We start from the raw sequence: 27,406 nt of genomic DNA, 5'->3' as shown, positions 1-27,406 counted from the left end.
ATCATTCTAATACGCTGATTTGGTGCTCAAGAAACATATTTTTTATTACCATATTGAAAACAGTTGCGCTGCTTACTATTTTTGTGGAAACTGTGAATACTTTTTTTCAGTATTCTTTGATAAATAGAAAGTTTAAAAGAACAACATTATTTGAAATATATCTTTGTAATAAGTGTTTGTTACGATTGAGCAATTTAATTCATCACTGCTGAATAAAAGTATTAAATGAAGTTCCAAATATGTTCATGAGGAGCCTAATCATGTAGGCCTGTCAATCATCATTACGAGCCTAAATAAATTGAATCCAATTTAATTCTTCCGGCATCTCCATCTCCTCCTCTATTTCTCTCATTCTTCTTAGTACCTTTATAGGGTGGTTGAGCTTGGAGTTTAAGCCAACCCTCAGGTTTGAGTCTCCTTCAAGAACAGCAAGCCAAGTTCATTTATCATTAAAGGGATACTTCACCGTTTAGCATTAAGCTTTGTATCAGTAGAAACCTGGTAGTTTTTTCGAATGACCGTGCTTCCCTCCCTCATGTCCCCCTGAGACGAGATATTTCTGTATTGTGTGTCTGGAAAAAAAACTCAGAACGGAGGCTTTTTTGGCCAGAGGCTAGAGACTACAGCTAGTAATAGGAGCTAGTTCCACATGTTTTTAACCCGGATCTCCTGATAAAACGGCGTCTTTTCAGTTTCGAGTCAACTAGTGGCCTAGTTGTGTCATTTCTTCCGATACTGCCCTCTGTAACCGGTAGGCGTGGCTTGGGAGTGGCCTCGTAGGGCAACGAAGCAAGTGCATTCTGGGAGTTGTTGTCTTTCATCCACATGAGCCAAAAATACATTTTCTGACTTTTCCCAGTCTAGAAGGCACCAACTTCTAAAATAATTTCACATGTCTACTACATAACTGAGCCAATTTAAATACACATTCATCTTTACAGCTGTGAAATATCCAGGGCCGGATTAACCATTAGGGCAACTGGTCACTTGCCCAGGGGCACATGACATCTAAGGGGCCCTGACAGGGGCGTTTTTGATAATACAATTTTCCAACGTTAAACAATTTTTCAATAATTAGCCTATTGTAAATGTGATTTGTTTTTGTTTTTGTTTTTTCATGCATTAAAACAATTTCCTAATAATATTAATAAAAACATGCTAATTCGCCTCTTCAGTTACGTCACGCCAGCGCCCAGTAGGCTAGTAAGTTTCTTCTTCGCGCAAATATTCGGATTTTAGCTAGCAGCGCCCTTTTTATGTTATTACAAAAATGGCTTAACCGCTATCTATGATGAATTTAATAAAGAAAAACGTCTTAACAAAGATGACGGGACGCCGTAACAACTTGACACTTTTGGTGTTTGAAAAGAAAACTAACAGATAGGCTAAGTTTATGACGATGTGAATATTCAATTCAAAACGCAGACAACTGACTTGTTTAGAACAAACATCAGCCATACAAGGTAAGCTATGGGTTTTTAGTCTGGCCCGCCGTGGCATGGTCGGCAATATTTTTTTGCAGTATAATTGAAAGCTATCAATTTAAAAAATATAAAAACTTATAACAAAAAATATAACAACTTTTAATTTAAGTGAACTTAAAACAATCTTCACATAAACCCATAATAAATGTCATATTGACCTGTGCTGTGCAACTGTCTACAGGTGAAATACACAGAAATTGAATAAAGTTATCAAACACTTTACAGTCTTCACTGCATAAAGTGCATCTACGCGGGTTCAAGCAGACAAAGTCTTTCCTCCCTCCCCGCTGAACGCCAGCGATTACTAATGCGTGAAATGCACTCCCGCTGGTTGAGTGCGGTAACGTTCGTTTAGGTTCGATATTAGCCGGACATTTGTTCTATAGGTTCGGTAGTCTAACAAAGATATCAATAGCAAGATTAGTTTTAACATTATGTGACCATTGTATATCAACATGATGAAATATTCATTCAAAATCATTCGTGCATTAATGCTGCATAATTATACATGAGAATGCTTTGACGCGTTTCCAGAGCGCACAATGCTTAAGGGAACGTCTGCCAATTCCACCAACTGCGGTAAACGTAGCCTATAATTTGTATTATTTAAAATTACTTTTAACATTTAAAAACAGACGTTTTCAAATTCCAAAGCTTGCAGAAGGTTCCTAATGGCAATACTGACATTCCTGGTAGCCTTGAGTAAATTAACTTGTCTAAGAAAATGATTCATAAAACGTATAAATATCAGTTGAGCTTTTACTTTCGTTACTGACAGAGACGGAAATGAAAAGACTATCAGTCAAAGTTCAGCTTTTGGAGGGGAAGAAATAGGCCAGGATAAGAATACTGAGAAAATAATAATTATGAAGATGAGGAGAGAGCAGGTATTGACAAATAATCTAATGACAAGGTTTTAAAGCTATTTCTTATAATTGTTTGGCCTTCAAAAGTCCTAAATTGCACATATGTAGGTCAGAGAAATCAAAATTTTCTCGGGGGAGCATGCTGCCCAGGGCACCGAAAATTGGTAATCCGGCCCTGGAAATATCCCTTTAATTATTAAAACTGGATAGGAAGGTGAACTTGTGAAATGGTTTAAAACATTTTACTGACCCAAGACTTTTGAATAGTCGTGAATATTTACTAGTAAAAATTGTTTACGTACCACTTTGCAGCCACAAGCATCTTCTGAGGAAGAACTGGGGCCGGATTCACAAAAGATTTCTTAAGAAAGAAGTTAAGAAAATTCTTTAGAAAAATTCTAAGAAGTTCGTAAGAATGTTCCTAAGTGTAATTCTTGAAAATTTAAGAAGTTCTTAAATATTTTCTTAAGAACATCTTAATTTGTTTTAAAGAAGAAAATGACAGGCTTTGGGTTTTTTTTTATTGAAAGGTGGGTATTACTCATTGCTCGCCATGTTTTTAATGTGCTGTGTCAAGTTAAAATAGATCATTTAAAAGAGCCTGTCTCAAGATGCAGCTTTCTTTCCAATTCATTTGCGCTCTGTCTTTCTTTAGAAATCTTTTGTGCTTTAGAGCGAATGCGTCTTGTATCCGTGTGGTGCCTCTGTAATTCTAGAGTAGTGATCACTGTTTTTTATGATCGATCGGTGTCACTTAAGAGTACACGTCCACATTCCTAGTAGTAATTTGTATTATGTAGCTAGTCTTATGTTGCGATGTTTACCATTTAAGACAACCCAAAACATTTATTTAAGACAGTTGTGGCGATGGTACACAGGGCAACTTTTTGAGCAATGTTGCTGGGCAATGTTGCCGTCAACGGGCAACCAGATGAGACACAGGGCCCACGACTGATCTAAATTATCCAGATAGAAATTTATTGCCCATTTTCAATGGGAAAGTGACCAAGCAACAATCGCCCGGCAAGATTGCCCAGCAACATTGCTCAAAAAGTTGCCCTGTGTATCATCACCTTAAGAAGTTATTTACGATGATTTTTAAGAACATTCTTTTCAGGAATATGAATGCTTCTTAAATTTGATCTGTCTTAAGAAATGTTTTTGGGAATTCTAAATATTCTTAGCATTTTTTTTTTTAGATTAGAAGTTCGAAAACAAGAAGAAATGGGCAGTTAAAAAGATTTTTATTCTTAAGAATGTTTCGAGAATCCGGTCCCTGTTTACTGGAATTGTGAGCTTTGTGAGATTTTCTTGTAATTTCATCATTGTCTTTACAACCTTAGTGAGAACTGCTGTGCATTTGAATGAGCTGCCAGTTTATTTTCTTTGCCTGTTTTGTTGGTTGGTTTGTTTTTTGGGGGGGATTTGGGGGATGTGTTTTTGCCTTTATTTTTATATGACAGTGACAGTCACGTGACATGTCCCAGATTAAACTTTTTTCCCATGAGCCGACAGCCCTTGAGCATCCTGAGCATGTGCACCGCCGAGTGCGCCACAGCTCTGATGCCTTGTTATTGAGGGATTTCAGCTTTACAGCACTTAAAATCAACTAAAAAGTGTGGTTAGTTACTTTGTGTCAGTCAAATGACCTTTATCTAATTAAATGGTGGTTCTTGGTAGGGCTGGGCAATAAGCAATATCATATTGATATTTACTTAATGAACTTTGGAGATTTTTACTTGATATTGATTAATGTAACAACCTATCATACAGCAGAAATAAACGTAATAACAGCCAGTCAGTGCATGTCGCTAGTAAGTAATTTCTGTGTGTCTCTGTGTGAATGAACGGCGTGGTTTCGTCTGATACACAAACTCACATACATGTGACGCTCACAGTGTTTTTAGCATCTGCAGTCTCAATATGAGGACATGAACACATGAACTCCAGATAATATTATTATTTCTAAGGAATATCATACAACCAAGATATTTTTTTCATCATGTTTTACATTTATATAGTTTTGTTGTGAAGCATCTTGACAAAAATACAAATCCAATGTTTTGTTGTAAATTAATTGATATCTTTTCATTTGATTACATTTTAAAAGCTTGATTAAATTGTTAAAGTTTATATAAATTTGTATTAAATCATAAAACACAAAATCCTAGAAAAATAAAGTAGAATTTAGGGGAAAATAAAATGGATTTCAAGGTGGCTACTCTGTGGAGTTTAATTGTGAACTAACAAGTTTACATGTTAACATTCATTCTCAAGGTCTAACAAATATGTGGAAAGCATTTCCTTCCCCATTAATAGTAGGCTAAATGAATATTGCGATGATGAATATCAATTTGGTATGATGTGGAAAAAAATATTGTGCCATATTGCCCAGCCCTAGTTCTTGGCCAGACTAGCTTTCAACAATGTGGACCAGACGTTATGTCAGTGATCCAGTCTGGCTATGAGAGACTGCACACATTCACTCTCTACTGAACATGTCATAAAAGGGAGAGAGATGGAGTGTTAGAGAGACACTACCATATTATCTTACAGTGTTTTCTTGGCCCTGACTGCAGGTTGACTCTTAGAGACTCTAACTGATTGAGGTTCTCTATTCACTAGCTTTGAATCAAAGGTTATAAATTATGAATCCACTGATTCATCATCTCCATTGAGGGAGTGACTGTGGCTGCAGTTCTTAAACAAACGTTGTCTCATTTATCACTCTTTTATTCTCTTACATAAACTTAGATTTTTCATCTGGGTCACGTTGTCAATATATGTTGGCTTTTGTGAGTGTGTTTATTATACTTCATAAGTGTAAGGACTTCTGTTTCTGTGACTCAAAGACTAGAATTATCCGCTGTCAGAAGATGACTCCAGCCTGCATTTATTTGTCTTTGAACAACTTTGAGTTGTTGTCAGTCAAATCTTTGATTCCTCTCTTTCCTTCCTTCCACACATCTCCTCGCTCACGTGGTTGGCACAGCATTTATTCACACTTTACATTCCTTTGTGTAAATGGGATTGTATGTTTGTCTGTGCGTTAAGCGGATTTGTGTGAACCCTTTTGACAGGTGCAATGTGAGTGTTGATAAACCATCCTGAGGGATCTGTAAAATTGAGCTCAGTGTTGAAAAGCAACACAGCTATATTCAGACACACATATTTTGTGTGTGAATCAGTTTTGGTTTGTAAGTACCAGAGTGAATATGTCAGTGTGCACGTATGACCTAGTGAGCTTAATCACATTTTTGGGCATGCTTGTTAGACTGCTCAACTGTTACTGCCAACATTATGCTGCCAACACCAAGGTCATGGGTTCAATTCCCAAGGGAGATACAAACTGATTAAAAAAAAGATCACTGTGGGGAAAAAGATGTGCCAAGTCAAGAAATGTAAAAATAAATCCCTCACATCTGACAGACTACTACAAATCCCCCCCCCCCCCCCTTTTTTTGGTATAAGAAACATTGGGGTCAGCAGGTTTTTTTTTTTTTTGTATTTTTTTTAAAGGAATTAATGCTTTTATTCAGCAAGGATGAATTAAATGTAATCAGAAGTGACAGGAAAAACATATAATGTGATAATTATTACATAAATAGAAAAATAGAATGTAAGCAAAAAAAAAAATTTAATCTGAAATGTCATGAGATGTCATGACTAGTTTTGATTCTCAACACAGCCATGAAGAAACATTTTTGTTAAACGGTTAACTTTAACCGAGAGATGACATATTAATTTAATATTATTTTTAATTTAAAACATTAGACTGCAGAAGAGAAATATTTGAAAAAAAAAATTTGTAAATTCCTCACAAAGTGAAACAATTGAAGATCTTTCTCTCAGATGGGAATTTATCTTTACTGAGCATGAGCTGTATAAGTGTCATCTTTCAATTTAGTGTGTTACATTTGCCCCCCTGCCTCCCCCCATCACATGCTGAGATACTTGGATCAAAACTGATTGACAAAAACAAGTGAATGGAGATAGATGCCAATATCAGGGGTTTCCTGTGGCTTATTCTGAGAACAGTGTGTTAGTTGTTGATTGTTAACTTCAGTGTGTGTGTGTGTGTGTGTGTCTGTGTGTGTGTATGGTTTCCTCTTACCGGAATCTGGCAAGTGTGTGTGTGTGTGTGTGTGTGTGTGTGTGTGTGTGTGTGTGTGTGTGTGTGTGTGTGTGTGTGTGTGTGTGTGTGTGTGTGTGTGTGTGTGTGTGTGTGTGTGTGTGTGTGTGTGTGTGTGTGTGTGTGTGTGTGTGTGTGTGTGTGTGTGTGTGTGTGTGTGTGTGTGTGTGTGTGTGTGTGTGTGTGGAAATGTTTAAAAAGAGAGTCATTACCTGTTTGAAATTCTGCACCTTGACCTTAGATCCTTCTTTTCCTTTAGCACAACATGTGTGTGTGTGTGTGTGTGTGTGTGTGTCTGTGTGTGTGTCTGTGTGTGTGTCTGTGTGTGTGTGTGTCTGTGTGTGTGTGTGTGTGTGTGTGTGTTGAACATTGGTGTCAGTTGTAGCTCCTCCTTTTTAAGCAGAGAAAGAGAGGGTGGGCTGAGGATAGTTAATATCTGTAAACCAGTGAGAGTCGCTCCTGGCAGGTGAAGAGGGAGTTTGAGCTTTTGAATTTGGCTTGCTGTTGGATTCCGTTCAGGAGATGATAGTTGAGATTCTTTTAATCCCAATCATTTGATTTGTGGAGATGTCAGCGAGGAACGAGGGGTGAATGCGGGTGAGTAAACGAGTGATCGTGAGCGTTTCCCTCAGGCTGCAGAGAAACGGAGAGCAGCAAAAGTTTCTTTGTAGCTGCATGACTGGTTTTACGGAGTGAGGGTTTTTGTGTGTGTTCAGATTATTTATGTGTATGCATGCAATGAAGCATCAGAAATTATGGACTGTTACATCATCAGGCTTGTTTATATTCAAATAGACACACAGTCATGCATGCACACAGGCATGCACATGTGGACACACACACACACACACACACACACACACACACACACTTGGATAGTTAACAAATGGACAGTATATCAAGAGTTTAAGTTAAAGTAAATATTTGTGAAGTGTAAAACAAAATTATGTTGTTGCTGATGATCATTTCTTTAGATTTAATGGTGTACACAATAATACTCATTATAATTATCATCATAATAATAATAACCATAATAATAATTGAACATTTTACCAAATATTGGCATATTTAAAATATTATATTTAATATTGTATATAACTTTTTATATTATACAGTAATATAAATATGTATAATTTGCTTTATTTATGCTATTAATGCTAAATATCTCTCTTTTTATTATGTGGAGGTGTCACGCCATAAGACTATGTAAATGAACATTGAAGTAATTCCACATAAACATTACTTAGCTTGAAAAATTCTTATTTATTTCCTGAAATGATTCATGTGAGTCACTCAACTCTGCAGGACAAAATTGTGAAAACCTTTTTTGTCAGTCCATATAAATGATGAAAATATAAGAGAAAATGAATGGCTTTTTTTACATGTCGTCATCATCATTCTGTTTAATGTAAAATTCATTTTTAAAAGCTGACAAAACCTGCAGTGATGCATTGTCGTGGAGCTGTTTGCATCAAAATAGCCCACCATCAGAAGATGGATAACACAGAGCATGGTGAAACTCTGGGAGTTGTATTTATCACACTGGACAGGCCTGGCATCGCTTCATCCCACTGTACATAAACTGAAGCACGAGCTTTCCAGAACAGAAACAAATACACATCACAAGCCAGCGGCTTCGTTATTATCAAGTCCAAACTTCATGTGTATGACGCAAACGTTCATCTGATCAAATGTGACTCTGCAACACTCATGCCGACAGTCACTGTTATTTTTTTAAATGCTTTTTATGGTTGCTGTGAGATTAGAGTAAACGTATCTTAAGTACAGTGACTGATCACCTTTAATTAATTAATTAATTAATTAATTAATTATTTAACTTTTTTTTTTATTTTTATTGTTGCCTTCACTACTTTCTTTTTTATATTAATTAAAAGCCCAAAGATCAGTCCTCTTCTAGTCATCTCCCTAAAGCTTACAAACTCATTTTGTGGTTGACTGCACTAATAGAATTAATCAAACTCTTCAGAGCGTGGCTATCAGATTTCTGCCCTTTTCTGCAGTGTCCTCAAAGGCCAAGACACTCAAGACTCTTTAAATTGCATGAAAAGCCCACACATTCTGTGTTTTCTTTCTTTGTCACTCTTAAAATGTATTAATGTCATTGCCTTGGTTAGCAAAACATGAAACCAAGTGGTATCTATTGTAAAAAAGGAACTTAAGTGGAAATAACTGGAAAAATTGCTCAAAATAAACTACTTCGGAATAAACGTTTAGCATCATTTCCAGATACCAATTGGTTTTGATATTTTGTTATTTCATGCCATGGACGTTGTTTGAAGTGTTTGCTTTTTTGAGGGCTACTTCTGTAGCTCAGCTTCTTTAAATTAGATCTGATATCCTGTTTTTAAAGGCCTAAAATGGCAAGCACAGTGAGTCCAGGTAAAAACTCACTCCATACACTTATGTAATACATAACAATAATTTAAAAAAAAATCCTGTCTGGACAAGAAACGACGGGCTAGTGCCAACTGTAACCCTTCACTGAACCCATAAGCTAATCTAGAGACGCATCTGCATTCTAGAGGCTCATTTTTGGATTAGTTGATGCTAAGGTCTTACAGCTCTAATCCGTGTAATACAGCCTGCCGGATCTGCAGTGCTGTCTCGTATCTGCAGTCTGAAAGTAAACTAAAGCACACTCTGGAACTGCATTAGATGCTTGTGACAAGACTTCAGCCTGTTCTGGCAAGGAGGAACACCAGATGTTCAGGATTCCTCATCTGTTCCATACCAGCCAACTGTGATGTGAATGTTTATTAGATTGTTGAACTTTTTAAACTCTCACAATCTCCTCACAGTGTTTAGAAATGATAGAGAGTGAATCAGACATCAACTGAAGCTCTCACGTGACTGAACTGAACTCTTCAGAATATGGCAACAACTCAAACTCATAAACACGGCCATATAGACATGGGTCAAAGCTCATTATGAATGCCACACACACACACACACACACACACACACACACACACACACACACACACACACACACACACACACACACACACACACACACACCTTACATTGGTACACACCTCACAGACTACTGTTTTATTGTCTTTATGGTTTTATTCACACATTACTGTCTGTATGCACACTTATCTCTTTGTGTAAATCCAGAAGTGCTATTTAAGAATTTAAAGCTCAAAGATTGTAGTAAGCAGATGTTTTGTGATTCTGCATGCATATGTGCAGAATCATGCATATTTAGATGATGAATGTGTGATTTCGTTTTGTACTGTAGATGCATGATTACTGTGTCTTCTTTATCACTATCGTCCTTTACCTATACTCAGTTTCTATAGCTTCTCTTTGCAAAATTCTGCAGAAATGACTGGAATGCTCTTATGCTTGTGTCCTACAGTAACACCTGCTGAGCGGATCTACTTGTTTCAGAATGCAGTTTCAGAATGTAGGAGGAATATTTGCATATTGAGTATGTAGTTAAATTGATGGAATACTTAAAGATTTCTTTTCTTATTCCAAAACATATACAATAAAAGACAAATCCTGGATTATAATTGCCATTATAATAAACTTCTTCAGGTATATTGTGATTTATTGGTATGGTTAGGGGTTGCATGCACTGCAAAATGAATAAATAGAAAAATAATATTTATATATTTATTGGGTTAAAAAACTGCATTTAGTTGAAACAGAAAAGTTTTAGAACACGTGTCGGTCAAAAATGACCTTGTTTTTTATTTTATTTAATATTTTGTATTTTAGGAGATTTTATGTTACCAATGTACATTTATGCAGTAGTTATAATCCATTTATTCACTTTTTCAGCATGGACCTGAAAATTACATTTCCAAGTTAAACTATCATAAATCTTGAATGTTTTGGATTTCATATTTTTAAATACTTGGCAGATTATTGCTGAGGTGAAAACAGTTTTTTTTTTTTTTTTTTTTTGTAAACTTGAAAATAGTTATATGAAAAATGCTGAAAAAGTTCATAACATAAATCTAAACAAGTTGTGTTCCTAATTTGAGGTTGATATCTCAAAAAAAATCTGGGCACAGTACCAAATGCTTCCACTAGTTGAAATTTGTTTCCCATTCATTTCCAATGCGCTCATTTTTGACCGCGAACAATAGAAGTGTGACTATTTCAGGACCATTTAACATTGTCAAATCATGTCCATGCTTTTTTTGATTGATTGATTGATTGATTGATTGATTGATTGATTGATTGATTACATTGATTGATTGATTGATTGATTGATTGATTGATTGATTGATTGATTGATTGATTGATTGATTGATTGATTGATTGATTGATTGCATTAAAAATCCACTTGGCTCATGCCACTTATAACAATGCTTGTAAATAATTGAATAATAATAAAACCTTCAACTGCAAACCATCACAGTGATGAATTATAATGTTTAATTATTCTCTCTCTTTTTGTCCTTTTCTCTGTAGTGCTGTTGCATGAGGAGGTGGTGCGTCTGCAGGAGGAGGTGTCGGTGCTGAAGCAGGTCAGGGAGATGTTGAATCGTGAGCTGGAGGAGACAGGAGGAGGATGCTCCGTGGAGCTGCTGTCTGTCTCACAGATCCGAGTACAGCTAACACAGAAAGAGCAGGAGCTGGACAGAGCAAAGGAGGCATTACAAGGTAGGAAATGAATACAATGAGCCCGACCTTTCATCCCCAGCTCTCAGCCTACCCTGGACCTGTCATTTTGAAATAAACAATAGACATAAAAGCACAAACCCCTTGCTTAGTGCTAACTAACTGCCAACTTGCTCAGGGAAACAAAGACTATTCATAAATATTATGGAGATATTATTATGAATAGTATGAATATTAATTATATATATATATATATATATATATATATATATATATATATATATATATATATATATATATATATATATATATATATATATATACTTTATTGTTGATTATTATATGCAGGGCTGTTGATTTAACGTGTTAATTTATTTAATTGAAAAATAACGTGTTAAAATAATTTGACGCATTTACCAAACCTGGCCTCACCCCCAGACCTATGTAGATAATCTTACATTTCATATAGTTGATTGGTGATGAACATGATGCAGGGCAACAACTCACTGCGTGATGGAGCCTATGAAATGTAGTAAGAATACCCCTAAAATTCAAGATAAAAATGCCCCTGTATGAGTTATGAGTTAATATATAGGCCTATATGATATGATATGATATGATATGATATGATATGATATGATATGATATGATATGATATGATATGATATGATATGATATGATATGATATGATATAGTTAAGCAATATCAATATCACACGAGTAACAAGCGCAGTATGAGTGCTGTCTTTGTCTCGAAGCATGAGTGCAAATGTGATATTGATTTTATACAACAGTTCAATAAATAAGAAGGTCAAATTGTGAGATATTTTACACACAATATTGTCTGTTTTTGCAGAAAAATTCCAACGAATATATTGCCTATAAAGCCAGAGCAGAACTGTTGTGCGTCACCGAGCAACACAACAGCAGCGTTTTATTACTGTATGAATCCACGTTTCGAGCGAATCAATCGGGTGAACAAATGATTTAATGGCCCATTAATGAAGAGAGCTAATAGGTGTGTTCAACTTGAAGCGGCTCTGCGCAGGCCATTCGGTGTGACATCAAAGTACTGCGAGAGAGATTAGAGATCATACAGGGCCGTCTGCCCTCTATTCACTCTCACAGTACTTTGATGTCATACACCGATTATACACACCTATTTACTTCATTCTTGAATGAATCAACCATTTCAACTAATCGAATGAATGACTGACTCAATGACTTACTCATTTAGACATTTACCCCCACCTAATAGCAGTTTTATTATATTATATTATATTATATTATATTATATTATATTATATTATATTATATTATATTATATTATATTATATTATATTATATTATATTATATTATATTATATTATATTATATTATATTATATTATATTATATACCTCATATTTAAATAAGAGTCTCGGACAAGTGATTTGATCCAGTTTTTATATTTGAAGTGCAAAATGTGTTTTGACTGCACCATTTAAAATATTCCTCAAAGCGATTTAGATGTCATCTCTCGTCTTTCTTTATTTTGTGCTGCTGCTCTTTTTTCAGCTCTGTAGCTGTGAAATGCAGAAGTAATCAGAACAGCACTGACCACAAAACTGCCATAATATTCTCAGTGCTTAGGTATCAAGGGATTCTAACCTCCTTGGTCTGACTTTGTCTTGAAGTCTACTTTTTCCAATGACCATTAAAGCCCAATGTGACAGGAATGCAGGAATATATTCTAGATCAGGGAGAGTTGAATGGCATTAATTAATGGCATCCTGAACATTAATTTCACCTAAACAGCTTTGCATTGTGGGTGCTGTCTTCTGTGTTCATCTGAGCAGAGCTGACTTTGTGTGTCTGCAGTATTCTGCGAAGGCTTACTGAAATCAGTTATGAAAATCATAATTTTGAAATGAGAATTGTACATGTCTGCTGTAGAAATCCACGGCAGCAAGAGATGGAGGGATAAAGAAAACTCATATAACTAATAATGTGATTTGTGTGTGAGCTAATGGAAAAGGAACATGTTCCAATATTAAATGAAACGCACACTGTTTGGGAGAAAATTAAAGAGCTCTGCTTACAGGATCTACTGATCTGAATGTTCACTGCTATTCACAATCTCTCTCCACCTCCGACCAGGTGTTCGTGTGCGTGTGTGTGTGTGTGTACACGAGTGTGTGTTATTTTTTTTTTTTGTGTGTGCCTTTTGGCTCCTGTATAATGAGTCTTTAAGTGGTGGGTGAATGGACTCAATGTCCTTGGAAAAGAAGAGCTGCAATTTGCAAGTCAGAGCAGAGACTATACAAACAACCTAAAACAGTCAATTACTGCCTCTGTTATCACACAATATTAACCACAGCCAGCTGGAGAGAGAGACACCCTAGAAGAGGAAAAAGAGGGAGTGAGAGAGAGAGGGATTGGACATCTTGGACATCAAGAGAATAATAGTAATGTATAAATGGGAACGGCTGTATGCAAATTAAACCGTATTATAGTTTTAAATTGATCGAGACCACAGACCAAAATAGCACATGAAAAAACATTTCAGAAAATCTTTAAGGTGTAATATTACTACATAAAACTGCACTGACAGGTGAATTAATAGCAGCAATATTTTATCAACATTGAGGTCCATTATAATAGGTAAATGAGTAATTCCCTTTCTCTTGGCTTCTCGACAAGGTCTTATTATGAATATTATTTTAATTCATACTGTTTAAAACAGAGCAGAAGGTTGATAATAGTCAAGGTTGTGAAGCACTTCTGATTTGTCAGAGCAAAACTAGCAGTGGAGCACAGAACCTTGATTTTAGAAAATTATTTTAAACTATTGTGGTAGATTTTTCCCTAAACCTAACTATCTGGGTCGTCTCCAATCGCCGTTCCCTTCCTACTCTAAGTCTACCTGGGTTGTCTCCAATCGACGTTCCCTATATAGTCTTCCTGGGTCGTCTCCAATCGACGTTCCCTATATAGTCTACCTGGGTCGTCTCCAATCGACGTTCCCTAACGTCTCCAATCAACGTTTAATATATAGTCTACCTTCCCAGCTAACTTTCCCTAACTAGCTTTATTGCTGCGCAGCAACGATCGACAAACAGACTTCACCAAATGTCCTTTAAATGCTTTAATCACGACCGGAAGAGTTCCCGAGCAGTTCTCAGGGAATCTCTCCCAAGAAGAAGCAAGGCCGGAGGATCTCAGACAAATTCCATTGAGAATCCCACTAGCTAAAAGAATACAACAGTATTTATAGAATAAGGAGGTATGGCAAAAATGATATGAATTTGATTGGTTCTTCATATGCAAACCCTGCTGTTACTAGGTAAAACAAACTTTGTTTTAATGATTACTTCATTGTTAATCACAAGATTTAAACTTAGTCATCGGTCTAGTTTCATTTCCCATATTTGTTATTTTTACACTCACTCAACCAAAGTAAAAGGGGTATGGCAACACAGCATACAACATTCAAAAACACAGGACAGAATGTTTTAGTACATTGTGTTTCAAAGTGTTATCATGTTAGGCCTAAAAAGAGAAATAACGTTAGATGTTAGAAACATGGTTAGTTTAATATACAGTTTACTATTTTATCTATTAAAAATCCACCACACTATATCACACATTACAAAGTTAATACAAGTATTTTCATTTACTTATAATGTTTTCTCTTTCTTTTTGGTTTGTGTTATTTAATTATTGGTGCTCGCAAGGCCTCCAATAAGGATTGCTATTGCTCATACTTAGGGTTAGGAGTTATTTTAAATCGATAACTCTATGTATTAAACTTTGGTGTTTGTGCTATGGATTTGAATTATACCTATAATCATGCAAATTGAGGAAACAGACTACTGCTCAAAGGTTTGGGATTAGTAAGATGTTTTTATGGTTTCCAAAGTAGTCTCTTATGTTCACCAAGGCTGTTTTTTTTTTAATCAAAAATACATTAAAAGCAGTAATGTTGTGAAATATCATTGCAATTTTAATTACAAGTCACTTCACAAATCCTTCTAATATGCTGGTTGGTGCCCAATAAACATTTCTTCTTATTATTATCGATGTTGAAAACAGCTTTGTTGCTTAATCTTTACGGAAATACATCTGAAGAATTTTTTGTATATCTTTATCTTTATCTCTCATTTCCTCCTAGCAATGAAGGCAGACCGGAAGCGTTTGAGGTTGGAGAGGACTGATCTCGTGAATCAGATGCAGCAGCTCTACACAACACTGGAGAGCCGTGAGGAGCAGCTACGAGACTTCATACGCAACTACGAGCAACACCGAAAAGTATTTTTCTGGCATACTCGCATGTCTTATGCATTAAAACTTGCACAGCAACTTTAAACATGCATAAATTCATACACAAACTTGTTTGTGTTGTAGGAGAGTGAGGATGCAGTGAGAGTCTTGGCAAGGGAAAAGGATATGTTAGAGCGGGAGAAGTGGGACCTACGTCGACAAACCAAAGAGGCCACAGAACATGCAAGTGCACTCCGCTCTGCACTGGACCTGAAAGAGAACAGGATCAAGGAACTGGAGGCTGAACTAACTATGGTAAGATACACATCATTTAGAAAAAACAGGATACCACACATTAGAATATCCTGCTTCTTGTCTGCTGAGTGGGTTTATAAATATTTGAATGCGTGTTTATCTGGTTTCTTCAAATTATCTGTCAACTAGCTCAAAAACTTTAGTGCTGAGTAGTGTATGGGTGCTTTTGTTTATGTGTGTGTTTCTTTAACAGATGAGTAACTTTATGGCTCAGAAACTAGAGAGTCGCGTGTTTGTTCGATCTCCAGAAAGACCAGCATCACCTAAAACCGTGTCGGTAAGATCAGCCAGGCCTGTCACTCAACCCCAAGTCCCTGTTTGATTGGTCTGCAGTGTTGACTCCCTCTCTGATATGCACAATTTAGACAATGTTATTGGTTGCACGTTTATTTTGTTTTGAGAACAAACGCGTTGTGTATATGGAATGGAAAAAGCATGTGCAGTTCTGTTTCCTTGCTGTGAGTATCAATGTGTTTGTGTGTTTCTCTCTGCATGCTAGTTTATTAGAATGTTTAGAAACTCGGGAAGCATTCTAACCCAGTGATAATGGAGAACATGGTAATGGTGGTGGTGGTGGTGGTGGTGGTGTTATTTGGGCTTGTTTTCTGTCGTGACTGTGATGTGAAATAATTTTGAACTAGGCCCAACATGGAGTCTGCAGGTTTTAGCGCACCGATTGTGGGAACAGTTGTGCAGAAATTTGCTAAAATTATTTACAAATGGTATAATGTATTAAAAAGTACTGAGAATTCACTTTTATTGGTTGCCTGTTTTTATAAGAAAGCAGGTTTCCCACAGTCCCACATAAAATAGCAACATAGATTTAAATATTATATAGTCAAAAGTCTTGGCACGTTAGTATTTTCACCCCAAAAAATGGGTTTAAGCCATTTGTTTATATATTTTTTGTAGCGTGTCAGTAAAAAATACACACATTCCCTTTACCATTCATTTTAATAATCCAGTGAGATTTTTGTATGCACAAGGAGTCTGACAACAGCCAGTATGATCTGATCTCACCAACATCGAGTCCCATAGAGCAGTGGTTCCCAAACCTGTCCTGAAGGACCCCCAACACTGCACGTTTTCTTTGTCTCCCTAATCAAACACACCTGATTCAACTCATCAGCTCATTAACCCATGTGATAATGAGCTGATGAGTTGAATCTGGTGTGTTTGATTAGGGATACAAAGAAATCGTGCAGTGTTGGGGGTCCTTCAGGACAGGTTTGGGAACCACTGCCATAGAGAACTCCCAGATGGACTCGATGATGGTGAGATCAGATCTCTGTGTGGAATATACCGGCTGTTGTCAGACTACTTGTGCATACAAAAATCTCAATGGATTTTTATAATTAATGGCAAAATTTTGTTTGCAAATGTAAACTGATATTTCCTACTGACACACAACAGTGTGTATATATATATAAATGTATATATTTAGGGATGCACCGATATGAACATTTTGGCCGATAACGATAACTGATAATTCTTTATATTTGACAGCCGATAACCGATATATTGGCCGATAAATCCAAATCCAGATTTTTTTATCATTTTTGAGAGCCTGATTACAAAAGCAAAGTCTCACCATTCAAATCCATGTCTCAAGCACACAATTATAATGTTCTCATTATAATTTTAAGTAGCCGATATGACAGACTTGCACTGCACATGTTGCACTTTACTATATTTTTCTTCTTTCCAATCATATTTCAAGCAAATAAAAACCATCATGGCGAACAGTGCGCATCTGAAGTGTCTCAGCTGAAGGAAATAATCCATTATTTATCGGCTTAAATATATCTGCAAAGTTTTCTTATCGGGCTGATAACGATAACATAAAAATTTACATATATATCGGCCGATATCGATAGGGTTGCCGATTTATCGTGCATCCCTAATATTTTATAAACATAAAAACAATCCTTATGTTTCATATATATAAATTATATATATATATGTATATAGCATAAAGCTTCTAAATGTGTTTTTTAAATATCCGAATTCAGTAGACACGAACAACTTGAAAATTCATGGATATTTATTGGTCAAAAAATGTTAAAACAATGGGATTTAACACATAAGGGGGGAAGAAGGATGTAGAATTTTGACAAGTTTAGAATTAAACAAGTTTAGACATATGTAGTATTTTGTGCAGAGTTCTGTGTGGGCCTATTAATAACTTAACTTTAGCTCCAGACTGCCACTACTGTGAAACGTTTGGAGCAGTTATTCTGGGCAGTACTACGCATTCATTTTCACACATTTTACACTTGTTTACAACACTCTCTGGACAAAGAAGTGGACCTAATTGAATTAAATCTGTTTGTGTGTTCCAGGCAAAACAGTCTTTGGCTACTCTCACTAAGGATGTTCCTAAGCGACATTCGCTGGCCATGACCACGGAAACTGTCGTCAACGGCAACCAAGAGTGGGCGATGCATGCAGAGCTTCCTCTGACTGCGGCGATACGACAGAGTCAACAAAACCTATACTACTCAATGGACAGACAGGGTACATATAGTACACATTACACTTACAATAATGACCTGTCTTTATAAAGATCTTAACAAGTTCAAATCAGCCTCCTAATTCTGAATCAGTCATATATTTGTGTCTGTTAGCACTGAAAGCATCACCATGCGTTTGCGATGCTGATGGCATCAGCATGATGTCATCAGCCGCAGCCAGGATCAGTCCGTGTCACTCGAAACAACCGTCTGTCATCTCAGACGCCTCAGTGATGGAGGGAGAGAGATCCTCAACGGCATCCGATTCACCACGACACAGAACACACTCCCTCTGCAATGTAAGACACAAACACAGAATCCAACTCACTGTGACACTCTTTGCATTACAAAAATACACAAACGTGTACGGTGGTGTGGCATGATACTGTCTACCTGATACCCAAATCTCAAAATACATTTACATGTACATTTACATTTATTCATTTAAGAGATTCTTTTATTTAGAGTGACATACAAATGTGAAATATATCTAGCAATTCATCACAGAGCCAACAATATTTATAGTATACTATATTAAACAATATTCATAGGTTTATTGAATGGCTAGATAAGGAAACAGAGGTGAAATGCAACCTTTTTTGTTGTAAATGCCTTGGTTTAGATTAGTGATTAATTGTTCAGAAGAGGTGCGCAAAATATGGTGTTACTATTATTGCATGCATAGTGTTAATATTATTTGCCCTGTCAAACTTTTAGTAAAAAAAATTACATTATATTACTATATACTATTATTATTATTATTATTATTAATTTCTATTAATTCAATATTGCAATTAATTGTATTCTAAAATTATAATAATATTCTTGTTTCTATTATTAAAAATGTTATACGCAGACTGCAATGTGCATATATTATTTACTCAATCAAAATGTAAATAAACATTTTGTCTGCAATAAAAAAATTTAGGGACTAAATAATAATTATATATAATAATTTTAATTTATTTTTAATTTAATAATAATTGCTATTAATTCAATATTGTGATTAATTGTAATCTAAATTTATATTAGTATTTTAATAGTACTGTTTTTAAAATTGAAATCTGTAATAATATAACAAAATCCATTGAACTGTAAAGAATTAAAACCACAGCTGAGTACCCGTCGCCTTCTGTCCTTGCACATCTTGAATGACACATCTTGAGTGGTATTATGATACTTTAGCTGGTATTCTACCGTGAGATTAAGATATTGTGACAACCTTCATGTGCGTTGGGCCATAATGCCGAATAGCTGCTCTGCTCATTTTTGATGTATCACCTTTACTTCTATTACTTATGTCTTTCTTTATCCTGTCTCTAGTCTCTAGAGGATCTAGAAGAGCAGAGACGCAGAAAGAAGAAAGAGAGAATGGGTCTGGGCTCTCTGTCGCGGGTGTTCGGTCGAGGAAAGCAAAGAAAGTCCCTGGACCCCACTCTGTTTGATGGTACTAACACACCCGACTACTACATAGAAGAGGATGCTGACTGGTGACGCTGCTGAGAGCCCCGCTACTCATTTCTGTGTGTGTGTGTGTGTGTGTGTGTGTGTGTGTGTGTGTGTGTGTGTGTGTGTGTGTCTATCGCTGCCGTCTTTATGAGCACAAGCTGACTGTTCAATGATTCCAAACTGTGCCGCAGTAGAACCAAACCTCCCCTGTGTGTGTGTGTGTGTGAGAGAGAGTGTGTGTGTGTGTGTGTTCATTTTTTACCCACTTTAGCATCTCACTGGAAACTTGAAGGACTGCTGAATGTGAAATAATAGTCATTGTGCACTCAGTGCTTGTAAATGTTTCCAGATGCCTTTTTATATCATTTAACGCTCATTGTCTCAGCTGTTTTTAAACCTGTGTGTTAAACATATTGATGGAGCTCTCCTGTAGGAAGTCAGCAGGACCCTCAGTGTGTATGAAAACCTCCAAAAAAAGGATGTGTGCCATTTCACACTGTGATCTAAAAGATATCTATTCGTCTAATTGTAGCATATTATGATATTTGGATATTTGATGTAGTTATGTGAATTTAGTGAGCAGTGGCTCGCCCTGCCTTTCCCACAGGAGAATTTATAACCACCGTAACACACACTAACTCTGACAAATCCCTTCACAACTACACTAACCAGGAGGCAAAAAATTATTTGAGAACAGTGTGGAAATACAAAACTCAGATCATTGGTTATAAAAGCTTGGGATAGTTGTCATGGAAATTATTACTGTACCTTAAATAAAGCAGGGTATGCCATAGAGCTCCACAGTAGTTTCCCATGCTGCTTTCTAAATGAGGAATGGATTGCCTTTACAGGGCCTTTCACCATTAAACGTTGTAATTATAGTCTTTTTTATTTTTCTGAAATCAGTGCTAGCTATCATTCAGTGGCAGATTCTTACCATTGTGTACATTTCAATATTGCACTGACATGAAATGAAGAAATAAACAAGTTTTTTTAGAGCATGTAGTGTGTTGTTCATCAGCTGGAGATGGAGAGACGGCTCTCGTTTCCCCTGCTGTGTTTTGGCTCAGGCTGGTGCTGAATAGCATGGAACTCTAAATGGCATGGAAATGAAAATGGTAGTAAGTTATATAACTACAGACTATTTTGAAATAAAATCAGAAACACTGAACAGTGTGTGGCTGAGTTATTTGCTCTTTGTATTTGTGTTTTGGCACTTTGCCTCCCTGAGCTTGTCTTTGGCTACCTCATCTGCCTGATGGATCTCAGGTAATAGAGTGTGTGTAATCATAATTAACTCATTACTAAATATCCTTAACCACATGGGGCATTTATCTGTGTGTGTGTGTGTGTGTGTGTGTGTGTGTGTGTGTGTGTGTGTGTGGTTGCTTAATCCATTTGTTCTTTTAATCTCACTTTGAAGTCTTGATGGGGGCTCTCAAAGTCAGTTTGGCGCATTATGAATTCTGTATTGTTTTTTTTCCTCTGCAGTGCCTCGTTAGCTTCTGGTGATGTGCAAGCTCCACAATCCTGATAATGAAGCGCTATTAGAAAAGGGGGGAATACAGTTTAATATATGGATGGCTTGTGTAGAATAGATGAGCAAAACCAGGCTAGACGAGCTGTTTATGTCTTTTCCAACAACATTTACTCTTTACAAGCACTTAGATGTAGCCATCTGGTTTGTCAGTCGTGAATTTATAACCTCTGGACCCAAACACTTTAGGTTAAATCTTAAGCAAACACTGCCAGGATCACCCATGGAGGCTAAGGTTGGTTGAAGTTTTGGAGGCGGTTAAGTGCTGCCGTCTACTGGTAAAACAAGATGCTTTAACAGACGTAACGTTAGTAGTGGCTGGTGTTCGAAAACTATGGAGGTAGATTTGTGTCTTTATTATTCAATCAAAAAAAAGGTTGCTTCAATCAAAAAATATATTTTCAATCAAAAAAACCCGTTTCAATCAAAGAAAAAAAGTGTTTGAATGCAAAAATATATTTGAGACTCAAAAAAATGCATTTGAACACTATTTTTTTTTGCTTGAAAATGTTTTTTTTGATAGAAGTGAAGGTTTTTTTGTTTGAAGCAACTTTTTTGATTGAAGTATTGTTGTTTTGTGTTTGGGCCATATTATGGGTAGGACATTTGTGTCTTTATAATTCAATCAAAAAAGAAGTTGCTTCAAACAAACAAAACATATTTTCAATAAAAAAATCACTTCAATCAAAAAATAAACCTTTTCAATCATAGAAAAAATGTTTTTGAATGCAAAAAAATATTTGAGATTCAAAAAATTGCACTTGAACACTTTTTTTTTGATTGAAAATGTTTTCTTTGATTGAAGTAATCTTTTTTGTGTTTGGACCATGTTATGGGTAGGACATTTGTGTCTTAATTATTCAATCCCAAAAAAGTTGCTTCAATCAAAAAAAAAACATTTTCAATCAAAAAAAAATAATTTCAATCAAAGAAAAAACTGTTTAAATGCAAAAAAAAAAAAAATCATTTGAAGTGTTTTTTTTTTATTGAACTTTCTTTTTTTTTGAATGAAGTGAAAAAAGTTTTGAAGTCGTTTTTTTTTTAAATCATTTTGACACAAACGTACCGCAGTGGGGGCGGGTGCTTCCCCATTGGTCAGACATGCTTGAGTGACAAGTGTCTACACCAACGACGTCTTTCTGACAAGCAAGTCATGGTCGCCACTCGCCAGCGAGCCAGGAAGCAGTGGTGGAGTTGTTGGTAAGTAGATAAAACCGTATTAAAATGATTGGTGTCACGTTATTAGCCTACTCTGTTTGATATTTCGATTAAACATACAGCTTGCTAACTTAGCTCACGTTGACTAATTTGTGTGATGGTGTTAGATATCTGACGCCTCATATTGTCAGGCAGGCTAGCAGGGTGCGCTAACGGCTAATTGAATTGTTTATTTCACTTAAGTAACGTTACAGAGGCTTGCTATGTGCTAGTGCTATATTGTGTTATAATACGTAACGTCATTAGTGGTCAAACAACAGTCCACAGGCCAACTGTTGCCCACAGCGCTGCCTGTTTAGCAGCAACAGGTCATGCAGAGCCTGAGTCTATCTTCTCACACAGCCCACAGGATTACAGCTATTTGACCGTCCCGCTCTCTCTCTCGCTCACGGGTAGTGGTCTCCCCACCATCACAGTCAAATGCTCGCAGACACAGAGGCAGATGCTGTTATTTTGAGAGCGGGGCTTACATATGCCGTCCCGTACGGAAAATAATGTTGCATACCACCGGTAACATGAATATATATTCCGTTGCTCGGTGCGCAAACTAGCTGTGTCAGGCATTATTTATAAGTAGCCTAATGTCCTGCACAACTCCACATGGAAAACTGGCAGTTCAATGAAGTGATGTATTCATTTATTTAGATTTCTAATATCATATAGTATTGTCCTGTCAACCCATTACAAGTCTTGCCTTATTCAGTGTTGATTTATTGACATGTTTATGTAAGATGTTTTATTAGAAGGTGTGTGAGTGAAAGTTGTCTGAAGTTGTATTTTTCTATTTTATTGCAATGCTGATTGATAATGTAGGACTCTGGTCCTACAACAATAAATCAACACTGAATAAGGCAAGACTTGTAATGGGTTGACAGGACAATACTATATGATATTAGAAATATAAATAAATGAATACTAATTAAACAAACCATCTTGTCTTCTTTTCCAAGGATTTTCATTAAACTAAGAGCTTTTGTGTCTCAACTGAATGCCAAATTTACCAGAAGGATCATTATTGGCACAATACTTTAAGCTAGTAACTACTTGTACACTATGTCAGACAATAAGCATCACTTCATTGAACTGCCAGTTTTCCATGTGGAGTTGTGCAGGACATTAGGCTACTTATAAATAATGCCTGACACAGCTAGTTTGCGCACCGAGCAACGGAATATATATTCATGTTACCGGTGGTATGCAACATTATTTTCCGTACGGGACGGCATATGTAAGCCCCGCTCTCAAAATAACAGCATCTGCCTCTGTGTCTGCGAGCATTTGACTGTGATGGTGGGGAGACCACTACCCGTGAGCGAGAGAGAGAGCGGGACGGTCAAATAGCTGTAATCCTGTGGGCTGTGTGAGAAGATAGACTCAGGCTCTGCATGACCTGTTGCTGCTAAACAGGCAGCGCTGTGGGCAACAGTTGGCCTGTGGACTGTTGTTTGACCACTAATGACGTTACGTATTATAACACAATATAGCACAAGCACATAGCAAGCCTCTGTAACGTTACTTAAGTGAAATAAACAATTCAATTAGCCGTTAGCGCACCCTGCTAGCCTGCCTGACAATATGAGGCGTCAGATATCTAACACCATCACACAAATTAGTCAACGTGAGCTAAGTTAGCAAGCTGTATGTTTAATCGAAATATCAAACAGAGTAGGCTAATAACGTGACACCAATCATTTTAATACGGTTTTATCTACTTACCAACAACTCCACCACTGCTTCCTGGCTCGCTGGCGAGTGGCGACCATGACTTGCTTGTCAGAAAGACGTCGTTGGTGTAGACACTTGTCACTCAAACATGTCTGACCAATGGGGAAGCACCCGCCCCCACTGCGGTACGTTTGTGTCAAAATGATTTTAAAAAAAAACGACTTCAAAACTTTTTTCACTTCATTCAAAAAAAAAGAAAGTTCAATAAAAAAAAACACTTCAAATGATTTTTTTTTTTTTTGCATTTAAACAGTTTTTTCTTTGATTGAAATTATTTTTTTTTTTATTGAAAATGTTTTTTTTTTGATTGAAGCAACTTTTTTGGGATTGAATAATTAAGACACAAATGTCCTACCCATAACATGGTCCAAACACAAAAAAGATTACTTCAATCAAAGAAAACATTTTCAATCAAAAAAAAAAGTGTTCAAGTGCAATTTTTTGAGTCTCAAATATTTTTTTGCATTCAAAAACATTTTTTCTATGATTGAAAAGGTTTATTTTTTGATTGAAGTGATTTTTTTATTGAAAATATGTTTTGTTTGTTTGAAGCAACTTCTTTTTTGATTGAATTATAAAGACACAAATGTCCTACCCATAATATGGCCCAAACACAAAACAACAATACTTCAATCAAAAAAGTTGCTTCAAACAAAAAAACCTTCACTTCTATCAAAAAAAACATTTTCAAGCAAAAAAAAATAGTGTTCAAATGCATTTTTTTGAGTCTCAAATATATTTTTGCATTCAAACACTTTTTTTCTTTGATTGAAACGGTTTTTTTTGATTGAAAATATATTTTTTGATTGAAGCAACCTTTTTTTTGATTGAATAATAAAGACACAAATCTACCTCCATAGAAAACGTGATATAAATGAAGAAAAAATATGTGCTACATGACATTTATATAACTTTATATCACTGAATTAATACATTTTGTATTTATGGTACCGTGAACACACCTGTCTTTACCTGAGAAAACACGATGAATATGCTCATAAACTAGAAAAAAACCTACTCGCACTTAAGCCCCGCCCCTCTGCCGTCATCCACCAATCTAGACTCCGACAGTTTATCAAGCCCCGCCCGCCTCAGTGTGAGCCTATCAGAATGCGAGGAGCAGCTGGATCGGCTTCAGCAGGTGGAGCTCGCGCGGACGGCCCCCATGTGTCGTTGGCGTGCAGGAACCGTGCAGGCGTGGCTGGAGGTGATCATGGCTATGCCGATGTACATACGGGCCTGTTCAGACAACGTTAAAAGTGGGAAGGTAGATGTGTGACCTTGTATTATACAATTTGCTCTTATTATTCATAAACACTACATGAGTCTATAATTATCATGATTAATGTTCATATCAGCCCTGAATACTTTAGGCTATTTTGTGCTGAATGTAAGAATCCCACATTAATATCGGTGTGTTTTGTTAGGTCTTGTTAGTTCTTACAGATGAGGACCTAGAATTTGTTTTGGGTATCAGTAATTCAATGCACCGCAGAAAACTCCGTCTGGCAATTGAAGACTACAGGGATGCAGAATCAGGACATGGGTGAGACATAAACACACCTTTAGTCATAAAAATGATATTTTTAGTCAAGTGTGACTACGCAAAACCATAATGCATAATATTATGTTAATAATTCATGATATTCTTGAAAATATCATGATGTACATGTACTTTTATCCTATAAAATATATATATTCAATAAAGTTTCAAAATAATACATGTTAAGTTCAGACTACAAAATTTGTGGCATAATGTTGATTACCACCAAAAACAAAAAGGCTTGTCAAATATGATCATTTTTAAAGCGTTTAAATGACAACTTTTTCTTGTAAGTGGTGTTTTTTTCTAAACCATATGAAACCAGCATGAATAAAAAGCATTTTAAGCATTTACTTCTAGATTTTCAAACTATTATGGTGGCCATCTGTTTCAGCCTTTCTAAAGCAGCTGATCTGGATCATCACTGGGTGGCTCAGGCTTGGCTGACGGATGTGGGTCTCCCTCAATATTCCCAGTTCTTCCACACTCACCTTGTGGACGGACGTCTCCTGAGTACACTCACGCGCACCGACCTAGAGAAACATATGCACGTTTCTAAAAAAGCCCACCAGAACAGCCTGCTACTGGGAATACAGCTGCTACACACGCTCAGCTTTGACAAAGAGGTAAAACCAGAAGCTGTAATCCTGGCAATTCCCACAGGCACCAAACCTTACCAAAAAGGAACAACAACCGTCACATCAGAAAAGCCCAGTTTGGAAAAACATAAAGTCTCTATAGTAAGCTAATGAAGCTAAACAACAAATAACCAAATACTGTTTTGCTGCAGATTTTGCAGTCCAGACGATTTGAGTGTGAGAATCAGAACACAGACCCTGTAGTGTGGACTTGTCATCGCATCATCAAATGGATCAAAGAGATTGATCTGAAGGTACCAAAGAGAGAGAACGGCAATGCTAACAGAGAAAGTGTAGGTGTTGGTATGTCTCAAGAAGACTCAAAAGAAAAATGTGTCTTTGTATTTTGTATTTAGGAGTTTGCTGACAGTCTTCAGAACAGTGGGGTTCATGGTGCTGTCATGGTTTTGGATCCCTCCTTCAGCTCTGACACCATGGCAACAGCTTTATGTATTCCAAGCAACAAGCAAATGGTCCGTCATCACCTCAATGAAGAGATGAAGGCACTTGTCAGTGCAGCCAGGTTAGTATTGAAGTACTGTCTAAGAACACTACACAATCATAATAAATGTCTCTTTATATATTGTAAAATCAAGAGATGAAGAGACAGTCGAGTGGTGCAGATTTCTCAACAGATGTCTGTATCTGCAGGGCAGGACTTGATCAGGAAGTTGAACCTTTGGGGACTCCACCCACACTCCACCGACAAAGTTCTCTAAGCAGCTCATCACCCAGTTTTCATGACGATCAGCAGTCTTTAAGGAGGGTGAAGGTAGAAAACTAAACCTGAATCGGAAATTCTTGAATCTCATACTAATGCCACCTTTAGGGGGGAATCTTTTGGAACCTGTCAAGAACATGTATGGATGGCAACATCAAAGATAGAAATAAACAATTATAAAAGAAAATAAAGGCCTGTTCACTTTAAGAATTATAACTATAACGAATACTATATTAGCATCCACACCAGCGGATGATATCGTTCTGTTTATTCTTAGTGCGCGCTGCAGTTTTGTCATCTGTCGCTTTAAATGCTTGAGCTCTTTGAAGCAGGATATATTCTGATTGACTGTCAATGTTTGTAACGTTCATTCCCTGGGGGGGAAATAGTTCTTAAAGTGATTCCAACAATATTGTTTCTCTG

The 27,406-nt window shown here is 36.5% G+C and overlaps 1 protein-coding gene across 4 annotated transcripts in view; it reads left to right on the top strand.

Moving 5' to 3' along the window:
• Positions 1-27,406, top strand: part of kazna (kazrin, periplakin interacting protein a) — a 44,250-nt gene that overhangs the window by 15,413 nt on the left and 1,431 nt on the right. For 2 of the 4 annotated variants that reach the window (XM_081349325.1, XM_081349327.1), the window contains exons 3-15: positions 10,935-11,126; positions 15,236-15,372; positions 15,469-15,639; positions 15,833-15,916; positions 17,982-18,156; positions 18,267-18,451; positions 19,476-19,599; positions 25,143-25,348; positions 25,509-25,627; positions 26,019-26,250; positions 26,415-26,516; positions 26,619-26,785; positions 26,914-27,034. In XM_081349325.1, the coding sequence (XP_081205451.1) occupies positions 10,935-11,126; positions 15,236-15,372; positions 15,469-15,639; positions 15,833-15,916; positions 17,982-18,156; positions 18,267-18,451; positions 19,476-19,599; positions 25,143-25,348; positions 25,509-25,627; positions 26,019-26,250; positions 26,415-26,516; positions 26,619-26,785; positions 26,914-27,034 (2,015 nt within the window). The remainder of the gene's footprint in view (positions 1-10,934; positions 11,127-15,235; positions 15,373-15,468; positions 15,640-15,832; positions 15,917-17,981; positions 18,157-18,266; positions 18,452-19,475; positions 19,600-25,142; positions 25,349-25,508; positions 25,628-26,018; positions 26,251-26,414; positions 26,517-26,618; positions 26,786-26,913; positions 27,035-27,406) is intronic. The other 2 variants (XR_014028961.1, XM_081349326.1) reach the window with 2 other exon arrangements.

The sequence above is a fragment of the Scardinius erythrophthalmus genome (assembly GCF_964197995.2).
Source record: "Scardinius erythrophthalmus genome assembly, chromosome: 20".
Classification (NCBI taxonomy): Eukaryota; Metazoa; Chordata; class Actinopteri; order Cypriniformes; family Leuciscidae; genus Scardinius; species Scardinius erythrophthalmus.
This window is presented reverse-complemented; position numbering and strand designations above follow the sequence as displayed.